At 45.1% G+C, this 18040-nt stretch overlaps 2 protein-coding genes across 2 annotated transcripts in view; one reads left to right on the top strand and one right to left on the bottom strand.

The window, feature by feature from the left end:
• Positions 1-18040, bottom strand: part of CDH23 (cadherin related 23) — a 3939560-nt gene that overhangs the window by 1498775 nt on the left and 2422745 nt on the right. The window lies entirely within an intron of this gene.
• LOC138472505 (uncharacterized) lies at positions 2029-7551 on the top strand. Its single transcript, XM_069610723.1, has 2 exons — positions 2029-4233; positions 7218-7551. The coding sequence occupies exons 1-2, from the start codon at positions 2871-2873 to the stop codon at positions 7226-7228; spliced, it is 1374 nt and encodes a 457-aa protein (XP_069466824.1). The 5' UTR covers positions 2029-2870; the 3' UTR covers positions 7229-7551.

Genomic DNA, 18040 nt, shown 5'->3' on the forward strand with positions numbered 1-18040 from the left:
CACAGTCCATTTATTCCAAATGAGGGGGCTAATAGGTATATCAGATGTGGCTGCCAGATCATGGCTGTGATGGATAACGTTTGGCAAATGACATTGCACAGTACATGTTAAGGTCAGTGGTTGATTATTCTATTACTGTGTTCCATTAGAGTAGTTTAGGTTTAAGGGGACGAATGATGCCATTGTGTGAAAAATGAATGTTCAGAGACAGAAAAAGCCGAAATCAAGCAGCACTAGGGCCTCATTACAAGTTTGCCGGTCCGGTAACTACGGTACCAGTAAACTTGCCAGTACCGTAGTTACTGGACCAGCAAACTACGAGTTCTGCTTGTGGGTGCCTTTTCGCCCACCAGGTCGGACCTGGCGGGCAGACGGGCACCTGCGAGCAGAGCATGTCAGATGCACCGGCACCATTTTTTACCAGCGTCCGGGAATGGGCAAATACTGGGTCCAGCGGGGCCATAATGACCCGGTAATTGCCCATTCCCACGTGCCGGTAACATTTGCAAGTTCTGCGGCAGGTCCCTGCGTGGTGTGTGTGCGTACTCATGTCTAAATTTGCTCATCTGTGCAAGTGCCTCGAGCACATAACACAAAGTCTGAAAATGTCATACTTTGCTAATTAAGCAACATGACCCTTCTGTCAGTGATACTGTAAAGTTATGTGGCATAATTCAGTGGTGCGAAACAAGTTGGGCGATATTCGAGAATTCGCAAAAGCCTGTGACAAAGCTTGACAATTCTTCAAATCATTGGAAAATTCTAGCGTCCTCTGTTAAATTCCGAATGCTCTGCGACCGTATTCACAGAATTGACTAGCCTGTGGACAGTGAGAAGACTCAGCAAAAGTCTCCAAACCTACCCACTTTTGGCAACAATTAGTAGCACTGAGTTGTAATTCAGTACAACTGGGCGTATGTGTACGGTGATAGAGGCAGAGGTTTTGACAGGACAGACCTTGCCCACTATAAGCATTCTAAGCAAGGCAGGAACTGTATTTCCACTACCTATGCAGGGCGACATATCCCACTGTCCATGTGGTGCACCGGGGTTCGCACCAGTGTCTCGCAGCATTCCACTCCTACTGTTAGCATTTTGGTGTGTGTGCGTGTGCTCTCCAATGACACGCGCTCACTGTCACTTTCAGCTGAAACTTATTAGCGGTGATATTTCCTAGGCTACAGGCATTACATTTGCTATTAGTTCAGATTCATTGACTCGAACCGCAAAGAGCATGTACTGCTCTAATGGGAAATCTGCAAAGCAAGCTTGACTTCTTTATTAAAAACCAACCAGGAATGGACGAGAGCACAACTGCCGCTGACAAGCTTCCGCCGCGGCGCGCGCGCTCGCCCGTCCTCCCGCTGTGTCATTGCAGCCCACTGCGTCCGTTTCTCAATCCAGCGAAAATCCTTTCCGCGATCACCGGCGAAAGTGACAGCTACTTAAAAATCACCCACGTGCAAAATCAAGACACAAAGCGGTGACCTTTCCAGAATGGGTCCTCAGACAGAAATGACTGCGCCCTTCAAAGGGCAGATGGCAGATGTATTTAGACTCTTCTTAATCCCCTACAGTGTCTGCTCGCCTCGCCCCTACGCTTTCAGGACATTCGTGAGTGAGTCTGGTTGGATTGGGGGAAAGCGGGAAGGGTTACATGCAATATTCAACAACCAGTTGGTCAAAGTCATTCCCGCTTACCACCTCGAGGTCGGTATCCTGAAATGCAACATCTGCCTCAAATCGTTTGCTGCTAGAGGTTTGGGAAACCCCGTGACACAGTCTGCCCCCGAGGCCCTGTTAGGAGCCACTAGGACACTATGAAATGACTGAAAAAATTAGAGAGGCAAATGTACGTGAACATCCGCATGTCTCAGTTCCTAATCATTCTTACTTTTTCAGCATTTGTAAGCAATATATTGAGGGGAATATATGACATTTTGGGTGAGTTTTAGACCTAATTTCCATCAGCCTCAACCTATGATTCAATTCTATGGCAAGACAGGAGGCTCATATTATGCATTTCAATCTTTACTCTGAACCACAGCAGCAAAGAATAAAAAACTTTGTAAACGAATTTTTTTCAATAAACATAACGTTATAACAATGCAATGGGAAACATCCCAGTCCAATATGGTGGGCAGGTCATGCCCTGGGGGTAGCCAATAGGGAGCGAGCCAGTCCCAATATAGGTCCATTCCTTTAGTAACTCCCCCTCTTTCTTTGCTGCTGACCCACAAGCTAAGTCACACCTCTGGTTTTCTCTTAGACTGTGTGCTTTGAAGTGTTAATTATATCACTTGGTTTCAGGGAGCAGCGTTTGGGAGAACGCGTTTCTTTTACTTGATACTTTGTATATGCTGTGACTTTCCTCAGGCAAGCGGAGCGTTTGTTTATCTCGCCCGCGTTCGCCTGAGGTGATTTATTCGAGCGTGGAGTTCGCTTGCATTGTTGTTGCTTTGTAGCCTAGGGAGCTCTGTGGCACACGCAGTAAGCGTGCTGCTTGTGAAAGGCAGGTTTAGCAGTTCGTGCCTGCTCTCCGCCACGAAAAATGTATATATTTTTATTTTTTCGTAATATGTTCCATTTTCTTTTATAAATTAGTAATAGTGTTACCGTTGTTTGTAGGTTTAAAAATTTTGCTTCTTTGCCCTCACACGCTGCTCGCGTGTTTGTCTGTGGGAATTCAGACACTGCCCATGTTCTGCCTTGGTGGCCCTTACCTGTGGTTTGTGGCACACTATTAACTTGAGTCCTTACAGCCTGCTCGGCTTGTGTGAGTGCAGCTTTGACCCGGCTGTGTTAAATAACGGTATATATATATATATATATATATATATATCTATTTTACCAAAGAAATTGGTGCTGTCATGGACAAAGGAGTGCTTCCCTCCTCTGCAGATGCCAGCACTCAAGTGCGCACTGCCAAAAAAAGTGAGAAGGTACTTGAAAACATTGGGGATCAAGCCTGTCATTCCCAGCCTTTAGTGGCTCAAGCTATTCAGTCCTCTTTGGACTCCGCTTTATCTGATTTGAATAATACTTTGGCGTCAGCCTTTGACAGATTAATTACCCGCATTGCGGATTTTCATCCCTCCCAGGACGCTGTCCCATCTGTGGAGTCCCAGGCACCCAGAAAATGTAAGGTTAAAACTAAACATACCCAGGGACAACTCAGTCCCCTAGTGGCCATATCTCCTATTGCTTCCCCTAAGGGTAATTTAAAGCGCGGGTGGGAAGAATCTCGACCTATCTCTTCCACCCCCTGGCCGGCCCCCGCGCCTTTCGCGCCGGTGGAGCCCCCTATTGATGTCTCATCCTCTGACAGTGCAGATGATTCTGATTCGCCCCCTAAGAGGCAAAAAAGGAAGGTGACCCTGGTAGTCCCTCAAGGGGGTCCCCTGCTGGATGGAAGTGGTGTTCCTTTCTTTGATCCTGCCCTGATACAACACCCCAGGTCTGCTGAGTGGCAACCCTCTGAGGAGGTTTCCTCTTTCCTCAAGTTCTGGATCCGGCACCCTATGGCCAAGGAGGATCGTAATAAGTTACGGGCGGAATGCCCTAGACCGTTGCTCGCCGACAAGGTAGTTCTAGCGCCAGAAATAGACCAGTCTATGGCGGCTTTTCTTTCCCAGAAAGGGAAGGACCCCAAGAAGGGGGTCGATAAAGCGTGGCGTAGTTGTCAAGACAGACTGTTGGACATCCTGGGTCCAGTCACGCAGATTTTTGAAATGGCAGAAGAGGCGGCGTCCTCTAATACCCCGATAGATGTTGACGCATTAAGGGGTTGGATCCAACGTACAGTATGCCTGCTCGGCAATGCTAATGCCTCCATATGTAGGGAGAGGAGGAAATCATTATTAATGAGGTTGGATTCCAAACTGGCAGACATGTCAGAGAGGGAAGGTGGCCCTGCAGCTCAGGGTAATTTGTTTGGGGATTCTTTCCTGAAAGATTTGTCAGCTTATGTTCACACATTTACAGCGCTGGACAAAGCGCAGGTTAATATAAAAAAGGTTTTTGCCCCAAAGGTGTTTAACAAGGCTGGACGAGGTAGGGCCCGCTCCTCCGGCCGTTTTTCCCAGGGCTCCTCCCGCCCCCGACAGTTTGCGCCCCGTGGCGCATACCATACCTCCTCTGCTCGAGGAGCACATAATCAGTTCTATCCGCAACAAAACTCCAGTTGGAGAGGACGTGCCGGCAGGGGAGCCGGAAGATCAAGAGGGCCAGCAGGTAATTTCCGAGGTGCTAAAAGTTTTTTCCCTCAAAAGTTTAGGTGGCAGACTAGCCAGGTTCCTTCCACAGTGGGAGGCTCTCACTTCGGATCCTTGGGTGCTACAAACGATTCAGGGTTATCAGATAGAGTTCTATGCCCCTCCTTGCCAGTTGTCCATTCCCCTTCCTTTGGTGTTCGACGAAGTCAAACAATCCCTTATAGATGGGGAGGTACGGGATCTCATCTCCAAAGGGGCGGTAGTCCTGGCCTCTTACAGGGCCTTCAGTTCCAGAGTACCATTTTTCTAGTTCCGAAACCGGACCAGGGGTTTCGCCCCGTAATCAACCTGAAAGCTCTCAACTCTTTTGTGGTTTATCACCACTTCAAGATGGAGGGAATTCATTTACTCAGGGATACTCTTCTCCCTGCAGACTGGATGGTCAAATTGGACCTCAAAGACGCTTACCTAGTGGTTCCCGTCTTTCCCCCACATCAGGAGTATCTTCAGTTTCAGTGGGGGGGTCGGGTGTGGCAGTTTGCATCCCTTCCGTTTGGCCTGTCCTCGGCCCCATGGTGTTTCACCAAGCTCATGCGCCCTGTGATGGCTCTTCTCAGGTCCAGGGGGATTCGGATCATAGTTTATCTAGACGACATGTTGCTCCTGGCCCAGATTTGTCAAACTCTGTGTTCTCATCTGAAATTTACTGTGACCCTCTTACAGGATCTAGGTTTTGTGATAAATGTAAAAAAATCCATATTGAAGCCTACGCAATGTATCCAATTTCTGGGCTTCAATATAGATTCAAAGCTTTGCATCCTTCTTCTCCCAGACAGCAGACTGTCCAAGATAAAGAAGGAAATTCGTCTACTCCTCAGGAGAGGGAGGATCTCCCTCAGGCAGTTGGCCAGAGTTGTAGGGATGTTGTCGGCATCCATTCAGGCTATCTTCCCTGCTCCCCTACATTACAGAGCACTGCAACGCTTAAAGGCCAGGCATTTGCGCAAGTGTCTCTCTTACTCCCAAATGGTGGAATTGCCGCCAGAGGCCAGGTTGGAACTTCTGTGGTGGCTCAGGCACATGGAGGCCTGGAATGGCAAGGCAATATTTGGCCCATCGCCGGATGTCGTTCTGGAGTCAGATGCGAGCAGATCGGGTTGGGGAGCCAGATTGGGTCAGGTCTCCACAGGAGGGAAATGGTCGGAGTCAGAGAAACTACTCCATATCAATTGCCTAGAGTTGTTAGCGGGGTCTTTTGCTGTTCGGAGTCTCCTCAAGGATCAGGGGAATTGTTGTGTTCTCCTCCGCATGGACAACATATCTGCGGTGAGGTACATCAATCACCTGGGGGGTACCAGGTCCAAAGTCTTGGCGGATTTGGCGAGAGAGTTTTGGCATTTTTGCCTCGACAGGGATATTCTCTTGAAAGCGGAATACCTCCCAGGAGTCAGCAACGAGGTTGCAGATTGGAACTCCAGGCACCTGCAGGACAGGAGCGATTGGATGCTGAACAGGTCTCTTTTCGCCCGCATAGAGTCCCTCTGGGGTCCTCTGATGATAGACTTGTTTGCCTCCAGACTGAATTGTCAAGTTCCCAGGTTTTACAGTTGGAGACCAGATCCGTTAGCTCTAGCCACCGACGCTTTCCTCCAGGATTGGTCGGGTCAGTTGGGGTATGCCTTTCCTCCCTTTGCTATGATAGCCCGGGTTCTGGTCCAGGTTCGCACTCAGGCGGTGTCTCTGGTTCTAGTTGCCCCCTTTTGGCCCTCTCAAGTTTGGTTCCCGGCCCTTCTAGAATTGGCAATAGATATTCCCCGTCTTCTCCCTCGCGATCCCCAGTTGCTAGTGGATCCGGAGGGTCTCCCTCACGAGTTGGTCTTGCAGGGACACCTTGCCCTTATGGCTTGGAAGATTTCAGCTCTTCCTGGTGCTTCAGAGGACTTTCGCAAGACTCTATGGCGGTCATCAGGGACTCCTGGGCGCCCTCTACTAAGGCAGGGTATTCCACTGCATGGAACAGATGGGTTAGCTGGTGTGTGGCTAGGCACCTCAATCCCGTTTCTGCCCCTCCTGTAGAGGTGGTTAATTTTCTTGTAGAATTGTTTAAGGAAGGGAAAGCCTACAGAACTGTTAATGGTTTTCGTTCGGCTATTTCAGCCGGTCATCTTTTGGTTAAAGGGGAACCAGTGGGTAGACACTTTTTAGTGCGAAGGGCCCTCAAATCTATCCGTATTAAGGTTCCGCCACAACCGAAATATTCGGTTCTTTGGGATGTTAATGTGGTGCTGCAGCTCTTCAGGTCCTGGCCTCTTAATGAAGAACTGTCCCTGCAGCAGTTATTTGCCAAACTTGCTATGTTACTATGTCTGGTGTCTATTAAAAGGGTCTCTGATATCAGAGCTCTTGATGTGGATAATAAGATGTTCACCCCTCAAGGGGTTACTTTCTTTATCTCACGAAGGACTAAATGCATGACTTCTTCGATATCCTATCCAGCTTTTCCTGAAGATTGTAAACTATGTGTGGTCAACTGTTTGAAATGTTTTGAGATTATAACTGAAGGTTTTAGACCTCCCAATACCTCTCAGCTGCTGATTTCCTACAGGAAACCCCATAAGCCGGTCTCCCCTTCTACTTTGGCCAGATGGATCAAATGGGTTATGCGGGAGGCGGGGGTTGACACTTCCTCTTTTGGTCCCCACTCAGTCCGAGGCGCTATGGCCTCTAAAGCAGCCTTTCTGGGGGGTAGTTTGGAACAGATCCTAAAAGCAGCTGACTGGTCAAGGGAATCAACTTTTAAGACATTTTACCATAAGCGTATTGCCCATGTAGCGGTGAATGTAATGCAAGGGCTTTGAACTTGCATAATATGAGCCTCCTGTCTTGCCATAGAATGTCTAATCCCCCACACTAGCGTGAGATGGGGGTTTAGATTCTATAAAAGACAAGGAGGCGAGTATTATCCCACCCACCCACCCTTACTGGTGTCGGTTGTTGTTTCAGAGGGCAGTTGATGACTTCGATGCAGGAGGAAGTGGGAGATTGAGCTCCAGGTTGCAGAAGGTTTCAGCCCCGGCGTCTCCATGGGAGTTTGTTCTTCGTTCCACGTGGAGAAGGAGTTTGGTGGTCGTGTGAGACAGATCAGCGTCAGAAAGAGGGGGAGTTACTAAAGGAATGGACCTATATTGGGACTGGCTCGCTCCCTATTGGCTACCCCCAGGGCATGACCTGCCCACCATATTGGACTGGGATGTTTCCCATTGCATTGTTATAACGTTATGTTTATTGAAAAAATTTCGTTTACAAAGTTTTTTATTCTTTGCTGCTGTGGTTCAGAGTAAAGATTGAAATGCATAATACTCGCCTCCTTGTCTTTTATAGAATCTAAACCCCCATCTCACGCTAGTGTGGGGGATTAGACATTGTCAGGCACCCTTCCCAGCACCACAACATTACTGTTCCTGATTTTAACAAACAAAGTGGCATACCAACTATATCAATATCAAATTCTGAAAGCACTAAATTACTAAAATTATAAAATTAAAATAAAGAATTAAAAAAAAAAAAAAAAAAAAAATTCTGAAAGCAATCTATTGATGATTAAACTAAGGTGTTGTCGTAGTGATTAAGACATATGTAATTCGCCCCTACACGGAGATCCTTTCAATATTTTAAATAATGGGGAGACACACAAAGGAAGTATGGGGAACCGATGGAGGGGGCAGAAATGGTTTAGGCAGGGACATTTCTAGGAAGTGTAAACAGGGTGATGCAACGCGGCACATAAAGTAGGGGGACACAGCAAAGAGGCCTGTTGAATCTCCTAACAGGGTGAGGGATGCATTCAAAGATGCCAAAACTGAAGTCCCTTTCACATGAAAAACAGGTGTTTTCAGCACTGACACAAAAACGGCTCTGCTTGTGGCTGCAAGTGAAAACTGAAGGTCCCTATACCTGAAAAGCATGATTTGTCAACAGTGGCCCAAAAACTGCTTTTCAGTTTAAATGTGAAAATGTACCACTGGTAACAGAAAAATATCAGGGAAAAGACATGGGGCCTCATTACGAGATGGGCAGTAAGGGTTAACGGGCACCGGTAAGGAGACCGGTGCCGGTAAACTCTTGCCACCCTATTCCAAGCTCCCTTAGCGGGAGCCGCCAAAGAACCAGGGAGCTATTAATGGGCTCGCTATTAGCGGGCCCGTTATTAGCTCTATCCCTATTCCCATTGAGCCCTATGGGGGCTCGAATAGGAATGGGGAATGGTTCTCAAAATGGGGACTTTCCGGGTCCTCCAAGGTTGGAATGACCCGGTAAGTCTCTATTTCGAGAACCCGGAATGCGTTAAGGGGGTAGCCATGGTGCTAATAGCAACATGGCTACCTCCTACCTCATAATGAGGCCCATGGTGTGTGTCGATGAAAAGTAATGTGTATTATGTTTCGCATGCAAAATATCAACCACTTTGTTTTAATGAAAAAGTATCTCTAAGCCAGAGGCAAACCCTTTTTCTGGCTGTTGGACACATGTCACCACAAACTCACCCACTGCAAGGCTAACATTCTAGTGCATTAAAATGTGGCTTGCTCTGGAAGGTGTGGAAACCAAGTGTTCTTTAGACTGGCTGTCTCAGCAGGACTAGTTCACCTTGACTGAAGCATGACTAAAATGTGTGAAGACTGGGGGAAACAACTTCAAAGAGCAAACAACCTACTTCAAATAGAGGCATAAAATAAAAAACTCAGGCTGTACCCGGGAGCAGGGTCGGATTGGCCCATCGGCCACTAGAACTGTGGCCGGGCCCGAAATAGTTTGTATGCAGGCAGGCCGGTTTCTGACCGTGCCTGGGGACCGGTTTGCCCCCAGAACGGCATGGAGTAGGTGTAGGTGGGTGGAGCAGCTCATTGCCGCCATGAGCGTTCTTCTGGCTCCACCCCCCTATGTGCCATGGATGTCAATTGAGGACATGGGTGTCTGGCAGAGTTGTGCCTATGTTCCTGGTGGAGAACAAGGGTTGTGTCAGGGAAGCACAAGCAGTTCGGGCTTGAGCATGGCAGTGGGCCCCCTACTTTGCTCGCAGCTCACGCTGTTCCACATAAGGAGAAAGTGGGCCAGGGAGGTGGGGGGCGCCACCAGCCACACTGGGGATTTGATGGCTCCTGATAAACATAATGGGACCCCTCCTGGGATGGGAGACAGACGGCGGTCGGAAGCAGAGCGTGGGGGACACAGGCTGCAGCCCGGACTCCTATGAACGGCCACCCTATTGGGTAAAGTGAAGTGGGTGCCTGGTTTTTGGGGAGTGGGGTGACCTGCATGTTGTGGGAGGGGGTGAGTTGTGGCAAAGATTGCATACAGTACACCCCTAACTTTGTGTAGTATTATTTCTGCCAGAAGTGAACACTGACCTTTTAAGAGTCCACGAATTTCACTAGAAAGAAAGTCAGCTAATTTGCCTGTTTTTGGCACAGAGCAGGCTGTATTTTACAAACACTCTGTGGTACAAATATTGGGGAGCATGCTAAAGAGGGCATAATTGTTCTCAAACATGTAGTGAGGCGTGTAATATTGCATTCGGCAGATTCTGATGTGGGATTGGGGGGATAGGGCAGGGCAGTAGGGGAGTTTTTCCAGATGTATATGTTGACTGAAACTGGCCTCAGAAGGGGATCTCTATGGGCTTGAAGAAGCTCTTGATGAAGCATCCATCTTACATTGATTGGAACACAGTGTGTTGACTAGGATAAAAGCTGCTTTTGATGCACATTTTTGACACACACAGTGCCAGAGCCCCATTAACAGTTTGGGTCTTTAACTTGGGCTGAGTGCCATTACTACCTCGTAATACCCTCAGCATGTGGCGTTATTGCTTAATACACTTGCACAAAGGCATTTTTGATGACCAATGAGAAGACTCCAATACAATGGCATTGTTTCAGAAAAACCAGGATAGAAAACTCTCGCTGCCTCACATCCTCCCATTTTCATTCTCCACCCCCCAGCCCCTTCACCCCTGTCTCTCTCTAGGCTTTTTCTAATAATTTCTTCCATCCTGGACCATTTGCTACACATGCGGGTGTCCCAGTTTATTTCCAATAAACAGAATTTGGAAAAAGGGAGCTGTCATTTTTTTGTTTGCTCAAATACATGTTGAAAGCATGTCCAAGATACCACTGTTTGAACAGTTTGAAAGCACGTTATTTTAAGTTATTCATAGAAGGCGGAGGAGGCAGGTCATTGGATTAAATATCCAACATGCAAAAATTGCCTCTGCTGCGCCTCTTCGTGGATGCGCCTGCCACTTTGGTGATATTGTTCAGCCCGCCCGCTACTGGACCAGATCACTGTGTGCACACTGCTCATTCAGCCATACCACATCCTCCTGTTACCAAAACACCTAAGCACAGCCCTAGAAAACTGAAGAGAGCCTTTTGCCGGTGGTCTGCAATTAAAAACACGGTCGGCAGCACCTGAGCAAATACAACTCTGTTTTTGGCCTCACATGTCTGCACTTTGGTTGCTTGAGTCTAAACCATGCAGCACTTTTGAGATGGCGGAGTGCTATGGACATATTATGGGGAAACGAGACCAAAAACAGACCTGAAATGGCCAGGCCTAAAATACATGTGACATACACGAATGGCTAAGCCTATAAAATAATGTGAACTAGGTGTGCAGTCATCAGTCAATGGTGGACTGCTCTGCACATACAGAGGACAGGACATTTAAACACCACAACAGTCATATGTAAACAAAAGTATCCATATGTTGGTTCGAACAAATGGCACTGTATACAATCTTGCGCGCTACAAACCATTTTTGAGCCTCTGCACGTAAAGTGTCCTGCGAAGCCATTTTGAAAAAATGGCCACCCTATTGCAAAGGGCAATTTATCCAGGTGTGAGTTTTTGGGATAGCATTTTCTGTAAAGTCGCGAATTGACGTAATTCACTGATGATGTTTTGAGGCACACTTTTTTAGGCGAGGGGTGGGACACTTTTTTTTGGGTGTCCGGCCCTATTTCTTGTCCCAGTCCGACCCTGCCCGGGAGACAGATGGCTGGATGAAGCAGATCTCCCATTTTCTGAATGTACAGATTTGCAATTAATTTAGAAGGGCAATTATAACTTATGCCTTTTTCACAGCAACCGTAAGGTGGATTTATTTATGTACAATTTTTATGTAATTTCCAGGTGATTTTGGAGATATAAAATGCATGCACCTACGATGTAGGGAACTGTAATGGCCAGTTAAACTAGGTTCCTGGCTGATCTGAAAATGTCCCGAATGTACGAGTTGACGAACTGGTGAAGGGAAAAGTTAGGAATATGGGTAGGAAATTGCATGTTCATAACTGTTTTGCTTTATGTGAAAATGGCAGAAAATTGCAAAACAGCCATGCCACATGGTGTGGACCTGGTTGTCGTCTTAGTTAATACTCAATCAATATTTAGTTATTAGAAAAATTATGAAGTTTTGCCACATAACTAGATTTTTGCAAAAATATCACATGAGAACAAATAGGGCTTGTAAATTAAGCTGCCATATGTCTTCTCCAGACCCTTAAACCAATCCTGACTGGGTGGCTGGGTTTGGGAGTAGAGAGAATGGTAACTGTCCAATCCTATTTGTCTGATCTCTTGTAGGGTACTCCCCCAAGATTGTAAAATTTGTGATGTAATCGCTGCTATATAAGGGTGGGGCTGCACTAGGAGGAAGGGACCGAGCTGCTGAAGTTTACTGTCAAAAGAGTGCTGCTGCAACTTACTATCTGACAGCTTTCAAGGAAACACCATAGGAGATTGCTGATAGTGAATCTGGGTGGAGCTCTCTTTTGCTAGGAAGTGTAAGTGATTCCAATCCGGCACACACCCAAGTCAACACCTAGCATGTAGTGCACAACTGAAATCCTTATTTATTTTTGTCTAAAAGTTCTTTATTCTGAACGATATACCACTCATATCACGCCCTACTCCTGGAACCCCCCTCCCCCCGGTGGGCCTCTCGCCCACTAAGAAAGGCTAACTCCAACCTCCTAGTAGTACCTAGACTTAATCTTACCAAGTCCGGTGGGAGTAGCTTCCCCGTTAAAGCAGCTCAATATTGGAACTCCCTCCCCCCTGCTCTAATGGAATGTCTATCCTACCTACAATTCAGAGCTCATCTCATCCACTGGCTAAAGGAACAGGACATCTGACCATACCTCACATGTATCCATCCTGTACCTACTGTATATATAAGAACTTACTGCCTTTGTTATATTTATTGTCACACTGATTTATGCCACACATTGTATATTCTCTGTTTGATTTGCATGTTGTTTCATCTACACAGCATTGTAACCTTAGCTGTATCTATCCTTGTATACTGTGTAACCTAAGCTTAACAACCCTCTTATGCTTTCGCGCCCGAATACCCCTGGGTCTGGTGCACAATATAAATAATAAAACAAACAAACAAACAAACAAACACTGAACCAGGAATCATGCTGGTTTGCAAAAGTAAATATACATTTATGTATTTAAAATGTTATCACAATATGTTTTAATAGGTAAACAACAATCACCAATGGGGTGAGGTAACACTGAATAATCTCTTTACACACGAGGAGTCAGTAGTGAGCAAAACAATTCAGCACTGAAAATAATGCGTTTGTGTTGGTTCAGATCAAATAGCACTGTAGTTAGAAATTCCCCCTGCACACCCCTCAACCCCCAATAGGTAATGTAAAGAGATAGGAGAAGAGAGCAGGTATTCAGGAAAGGCAGAATTCAACAGAATATCAATCTCACTTTCCCCCCTTTCAAACACAAGAGAACACGGAATTGACTGTCGAGCTGTCAGAATGGCTTTTAACGTTATCCTTCGAATGGACTGGGCAAAAACACCAAATATGGTCAAAATTGCTGAAATTGTGATGCATTCTTATAGGAGCAGCTTTGGATAGTTGCACAAAGCTGTTTTACACGTGTATGAATTTCCCAAAACGAAAATTTGTGGCAAACTATTCATTGCGCGATATTCGCGATAACGGGAGAACCGTATTGAATTGTAATTTTGTTTCTAGAACAAAAACTGAGGGCGTTATAGGCATTTTAGTAGAGGTTGTTTTTCGAGATAGGCGCAAGAAAGGAAAACAGGAATGCACTTTTAAAATGACGAAAGGGTTTCTTACACTAGAGGATGACTATGAACAAAACGAATACCACACAGGAACACAGCCACTTGATCAGAATGACTGCCTGCGGAGGAAACTCGCCTTCTTCAGATGAGAAAAGATCAGCGCAGAGATAGTTTTAGCAATACTAGTACAGGAGGAAGATAGGATGGTTTGGATAGAGAGTTCATGCAATTCAAAAATACTACTAACAATACAGGTTCTGAATACAAGATAGGATGGGTTTAAGATAGGGATTGACTATGCAAAATACATATGCCAGTGACACAATTCTTCCAATAGATACTCACTGGATATGTTTTTAAATGGAACCATCAGGATTCTGGTCAGGGGATTGGATCTGGTTTAAGACAGACGGCTGGGCACATCCGACTGGGCAGGATTGGCAAGGCGCTCTGGTCACTGCACGGCACAGGACTGGACTGGATCTGCAAAGCCCTCTGATCACATCACGGCACAGGACTGGATTGGACCTGCCCTTCTTGGTTCTGATGATAATTATTTCAGCAGGCAAGCAGTACAGCACAGCCCAGCTGTATTATGATGCTTCCCCTTAGGTTTGGGCTCTGGTTCTGGAATTTGAGGCCTAGCTGAAAATGGTTCAGCTATGCAATGGGTTTCTGCTTTGCCAAGTTTCTGGAGTCTGGAGCAAGGAAGATGCAGAGTTCAGCAGCAGGGTGCTCTGCCAGCATCGGGATAGTGAGTGAATCTGTCTGTCCTTTTGAGTGGTGAGCTGTCTCTATTTATGCTATGATAAAGGGGGTGTGTGGGCCGGTTTAGCCTAAGCTTGCCCCTTTTGACAGGTGATTGGGTCAGAGTCTGCTCTCTGCCTTGATAGGAGGAGAGAAACAGAGTGTCACCTTTATGGTGTGTTTTTATGAGGCCGAGAATCCACCCCTAGCCCCTGGAACACAAAATCTATTTTGGCACAATACATATTTACACATGTGCAACCTCTATAACAATCACATATACAGATTATATATCTTAAATGGCAGCTACTTCTCAAAACCCCATAGCTGTGGGATATTGTCTCCGCTTTTCACAGAATTTTGCCCTTTTCATCATGAACACAATGTCCAATTTTTAAGCAAATTTCTACAAGTGTGTGTTTAACATGGGCATGAGTGTATGAAGTTTCATAATTCTAGCGGAAATACATTTTGCGTAAAATCACATTTCTTGCCGTTTCTTTCCAGATCATGTCATACGATTTTGCTGTGTCTTGAAACGTGCAGCCAAAATTTAGATTTACAACTCTGTTATTTTTATATTTTTCACAATCTTGACTGGCAAGTTATCCATCTTTTTAAAATGTGTTCTTTGTTAATGTTCAGCCATAGATGGTTGTTTGGGTCCGCCTCTTTTTGTCTCTCTGCAGTTCAGGAGCAGTCTCCTCCCTGTTTGCTCCTGGCAGAGGCCATTTACGACTGTCCTCACACCTCACATTTCCTTAGTTGCAGCTGGTCATTGTTCCGCATGCCTCTGTAGACCAGGTTCTTTCCCAACCCCATATTTAATGTTTCTGTGTGATTTCCTGCCTGCTGAGGTGAAAGACTTTCATTCTGTGAGAAAACCTGTTATTTCAGTTTGGTAGCCTCAGCCAAGCTTATTTGAATTGTTAATCTGTTTAATTTTTTCTTAGCTTAAAACAAACTTGTATCAAATCACAGCTAAATTCTCATTCAAGATTTCAAACCATGGGATCAAAACAATTACAATATGGGTTACTATGAGTAACAGGCCTCTTAGATTGCAAACATTTGATTTCAGTTTATACATGTAAAAGTTTAATCAGGCAGGCTCCTGACAGCTGTCATTCAGGTGGCCAAGGGTACTGCACCCAGAGATTTTTGACAGATCCACAGACAGGCCAATTTTGCTGTGGACATTTCTTTATGCTCTCAGCTTTTCAGGACTTTGTAAGTTCACAATGATTTCTTAAACTAAGTGAATTGTAGTGCCCAGCAAGAATTTTGGATGTTTGAGGGTGTTCTGTACCGGCATTCTGAAGTTTGAGCAACAAAGAAAAAAGGGATTTAAAGCAAGATTTTGGGGTTTCATTTAGCAAAGCACTGCTTTTCCCTTCTGTACTCCATTTTCAATGGTTGTGGAGCCCAGTGACATATTTCAGGAGTGAGTCTCTGTTCCACCACTGACAACATGTGTGGCAGATTGGGCAGTGATTTTCAGAGGTTTTGATGCGCACAAGGGCTTTGCAGCCATTTGGCTATTTCTGGCCCCATCATAACACAGTGATCCCGCATAGCAGAGCAAAAGTGGGTCAAAACATCCCACAGAGCATCTAAATGCTGACTGGGTCCTATTGTGGAGAGCAGGAGGCCATGCTTGAGAATGGAGTGACCAGATCCCTGCCCTATCTTTCCAGAGGGTCCTAAAATGCAGCTGGCTGTCCTGAACTTTAAACAGAGGTTTTCAATGTAAGTAGACTTGTAACCTAAATATGGGGAAATCTGCTGGCTTTAGTTCCTTTCCCTTCATAATGGGCGGGGGGAAGACAAAACTCTGTAGGTCCTTAGTCTATTGATCTAAAAATGTTAATTTAATTAATTCCCCATTTGGTGGAACATTACAGTGTGATTTGTGTTAACATTCAAAATTAACAAAGTTCACTTCACAGTATAGTATATAATTTAATTGGGTAATCCTTTTTGTCCTGTTGACCCCAGCTTTTTTAAGGAAGATGGATGCCTTTGTTCTTAAATGAGTCCAATCTTTTGATCCAGCTTCCCCAACACAAGTCTTTCAGTGGAGTGGGGTCTGGTTTCCAAAATTCCCCAAATCATTCAAATTATGATTTTTCACCAACACAGACCAAAGTAATGTGATCTGAAAAACAAACCCCTAAACCACTCTGTGTTTCCTTTAAACCAAAAGTGTGGGTGAAATCATAATTGCCATATCTATTTGTACCAATCTTGAAAGCCTACTGCTAGCTTTTTAAGCGCGAAGGAAAAAATCAAAATTTCGCAGCACTAACTTTATAAATGTGTTCACTGACCAGTGTTAATTTTTTCTTGAAGTGAAATTTTTAGAAAGTAAAGACTTGTGATGTGTGTTCTTTTCAAATCACTTTTGCGATTTATTTATTTTGAGAGAAGTTTATTGTGTTGTGCCATGGATAAAGTGGTGTTTGACATTTTCATGCGAAGTTCTATTACTTTTAATCTAAATAAATACGCTATGTCAATCTTAATTCCCCTCACTGCCCAGGAGGCAGGCAAAAGAATAAGTGCACAATTTTAGGTTTTGTGGATTACACACACAACCCACCAATTTTGCATGTGTTTATGAAACTAAACATTGTGGACAAGTTACAAGTTACAAGTGACAATTACTGCACAGACACTGGTGTACTAGAATGAGATTTGGGTTGAGGGAGAGCTACAAAGGAATTTTGTTTTGGGTGCTAGGGCCCGAGACTGCATGGAGAAGTACGTTTATGGGGGGTTGGCAGCAGTGCTAGACAGGAGTATTGGGCCAAACAGTGGCATGAAACATGAGGAAAGGATGACTTAAGCATTCCTGTCTGATCTTGTAGCTATGATAGACTCATTTGCGTTCTGTTTTAATATCTCTGTGTCATTAGGATACCACTTCTGGGGTTTCTTTTGATAAACCCTGGCACTTCAACACAATTGAAACGATTAGACTACAGCTCCCATAATGCACTGATCTCCAATGAATTGAAAACAGGTGTCCCAGTGACATGGACTCACATGGCCAAACTATGTTGTTCACTGTGAGACAGAAATAATACAGTTGCACAAGTAGGGAACACAACATGTTTACCCATTATGTTTGTTGCTGCACTGCAGGTGGTTTAAATGTCCAGATGCAATAGCCTGACTCGGTGCTATTTATGTGAAAAACATGTCTGTACGCATGTAGCAAACATGCATTAACAAGGCCAACAGTGTTACTTTGTGTTTAATGAACATATTTTCTTTATTTGTTATATATTGATATCACCTAATTACCCACATGGTTTTCACAGACATGCCCAGGTTACCATTATTTTCCAGTTTGTGTCATATATTCACATATTCACATTATATTGCAGCTATTGCCCTCATAGATCAAGAAACTGATATCATGGCCAGGATCTCGTTAAAACTGACAGCTATTGCCATGGGATGGCAGCACCTTTGCTAGGTAGTCTGTTGCCCATGTACTTGCATTATATACCGGCAATTGCCACTGTTTGCCAGATGTTGCCACTGTGTGCCTAAATCCATTAGAAAGATATTGCCATCACCACACTTAAATGCACCTCAGGTCAAGCAATAGGATCCATTTGAAGGAGGACACTCAAGTACGGCCGAATCCTCATTTGCAGTTAGCATTCAATGTAACCCTAAATTATATTAGGGTGGGCATTGCTGCCTCCACTAGACATGTATGGTGGGAATTATTTTTTTCACACTTGAAGGACTTGAGGATGGAAAAGTATCAATCTAAGATCCACTCAGAGGGTGAGTGTCCATCGATTTATTTAATCATTGGTGTATTCATTAAGTTGTTTATAGCCCTTAGATCGTATGTGAGAGTAGGCACCACTGTTTTCACATGAAGTGAACCCAGGGGGTAGACATGGTTGTCTGTGCAGCAAACTCATTATTTCCCT

This window comes from Ambystoma mexicanum, chromosome 8, assembly GCF_040938575.1.
Source record: "Ambystoma mexicanum isolate Mex_15411 chromosome 8, UKY_AmexF1_1, whole genome shotgun sequence".
Classification (NCBI taxonomy): domain Eukaryota; kingdom Metazoa; phylum Chordata; class Amphibia; order Caudata; family Ambystomatidae; genus Ambystoma; species Ambystoma mexicanum.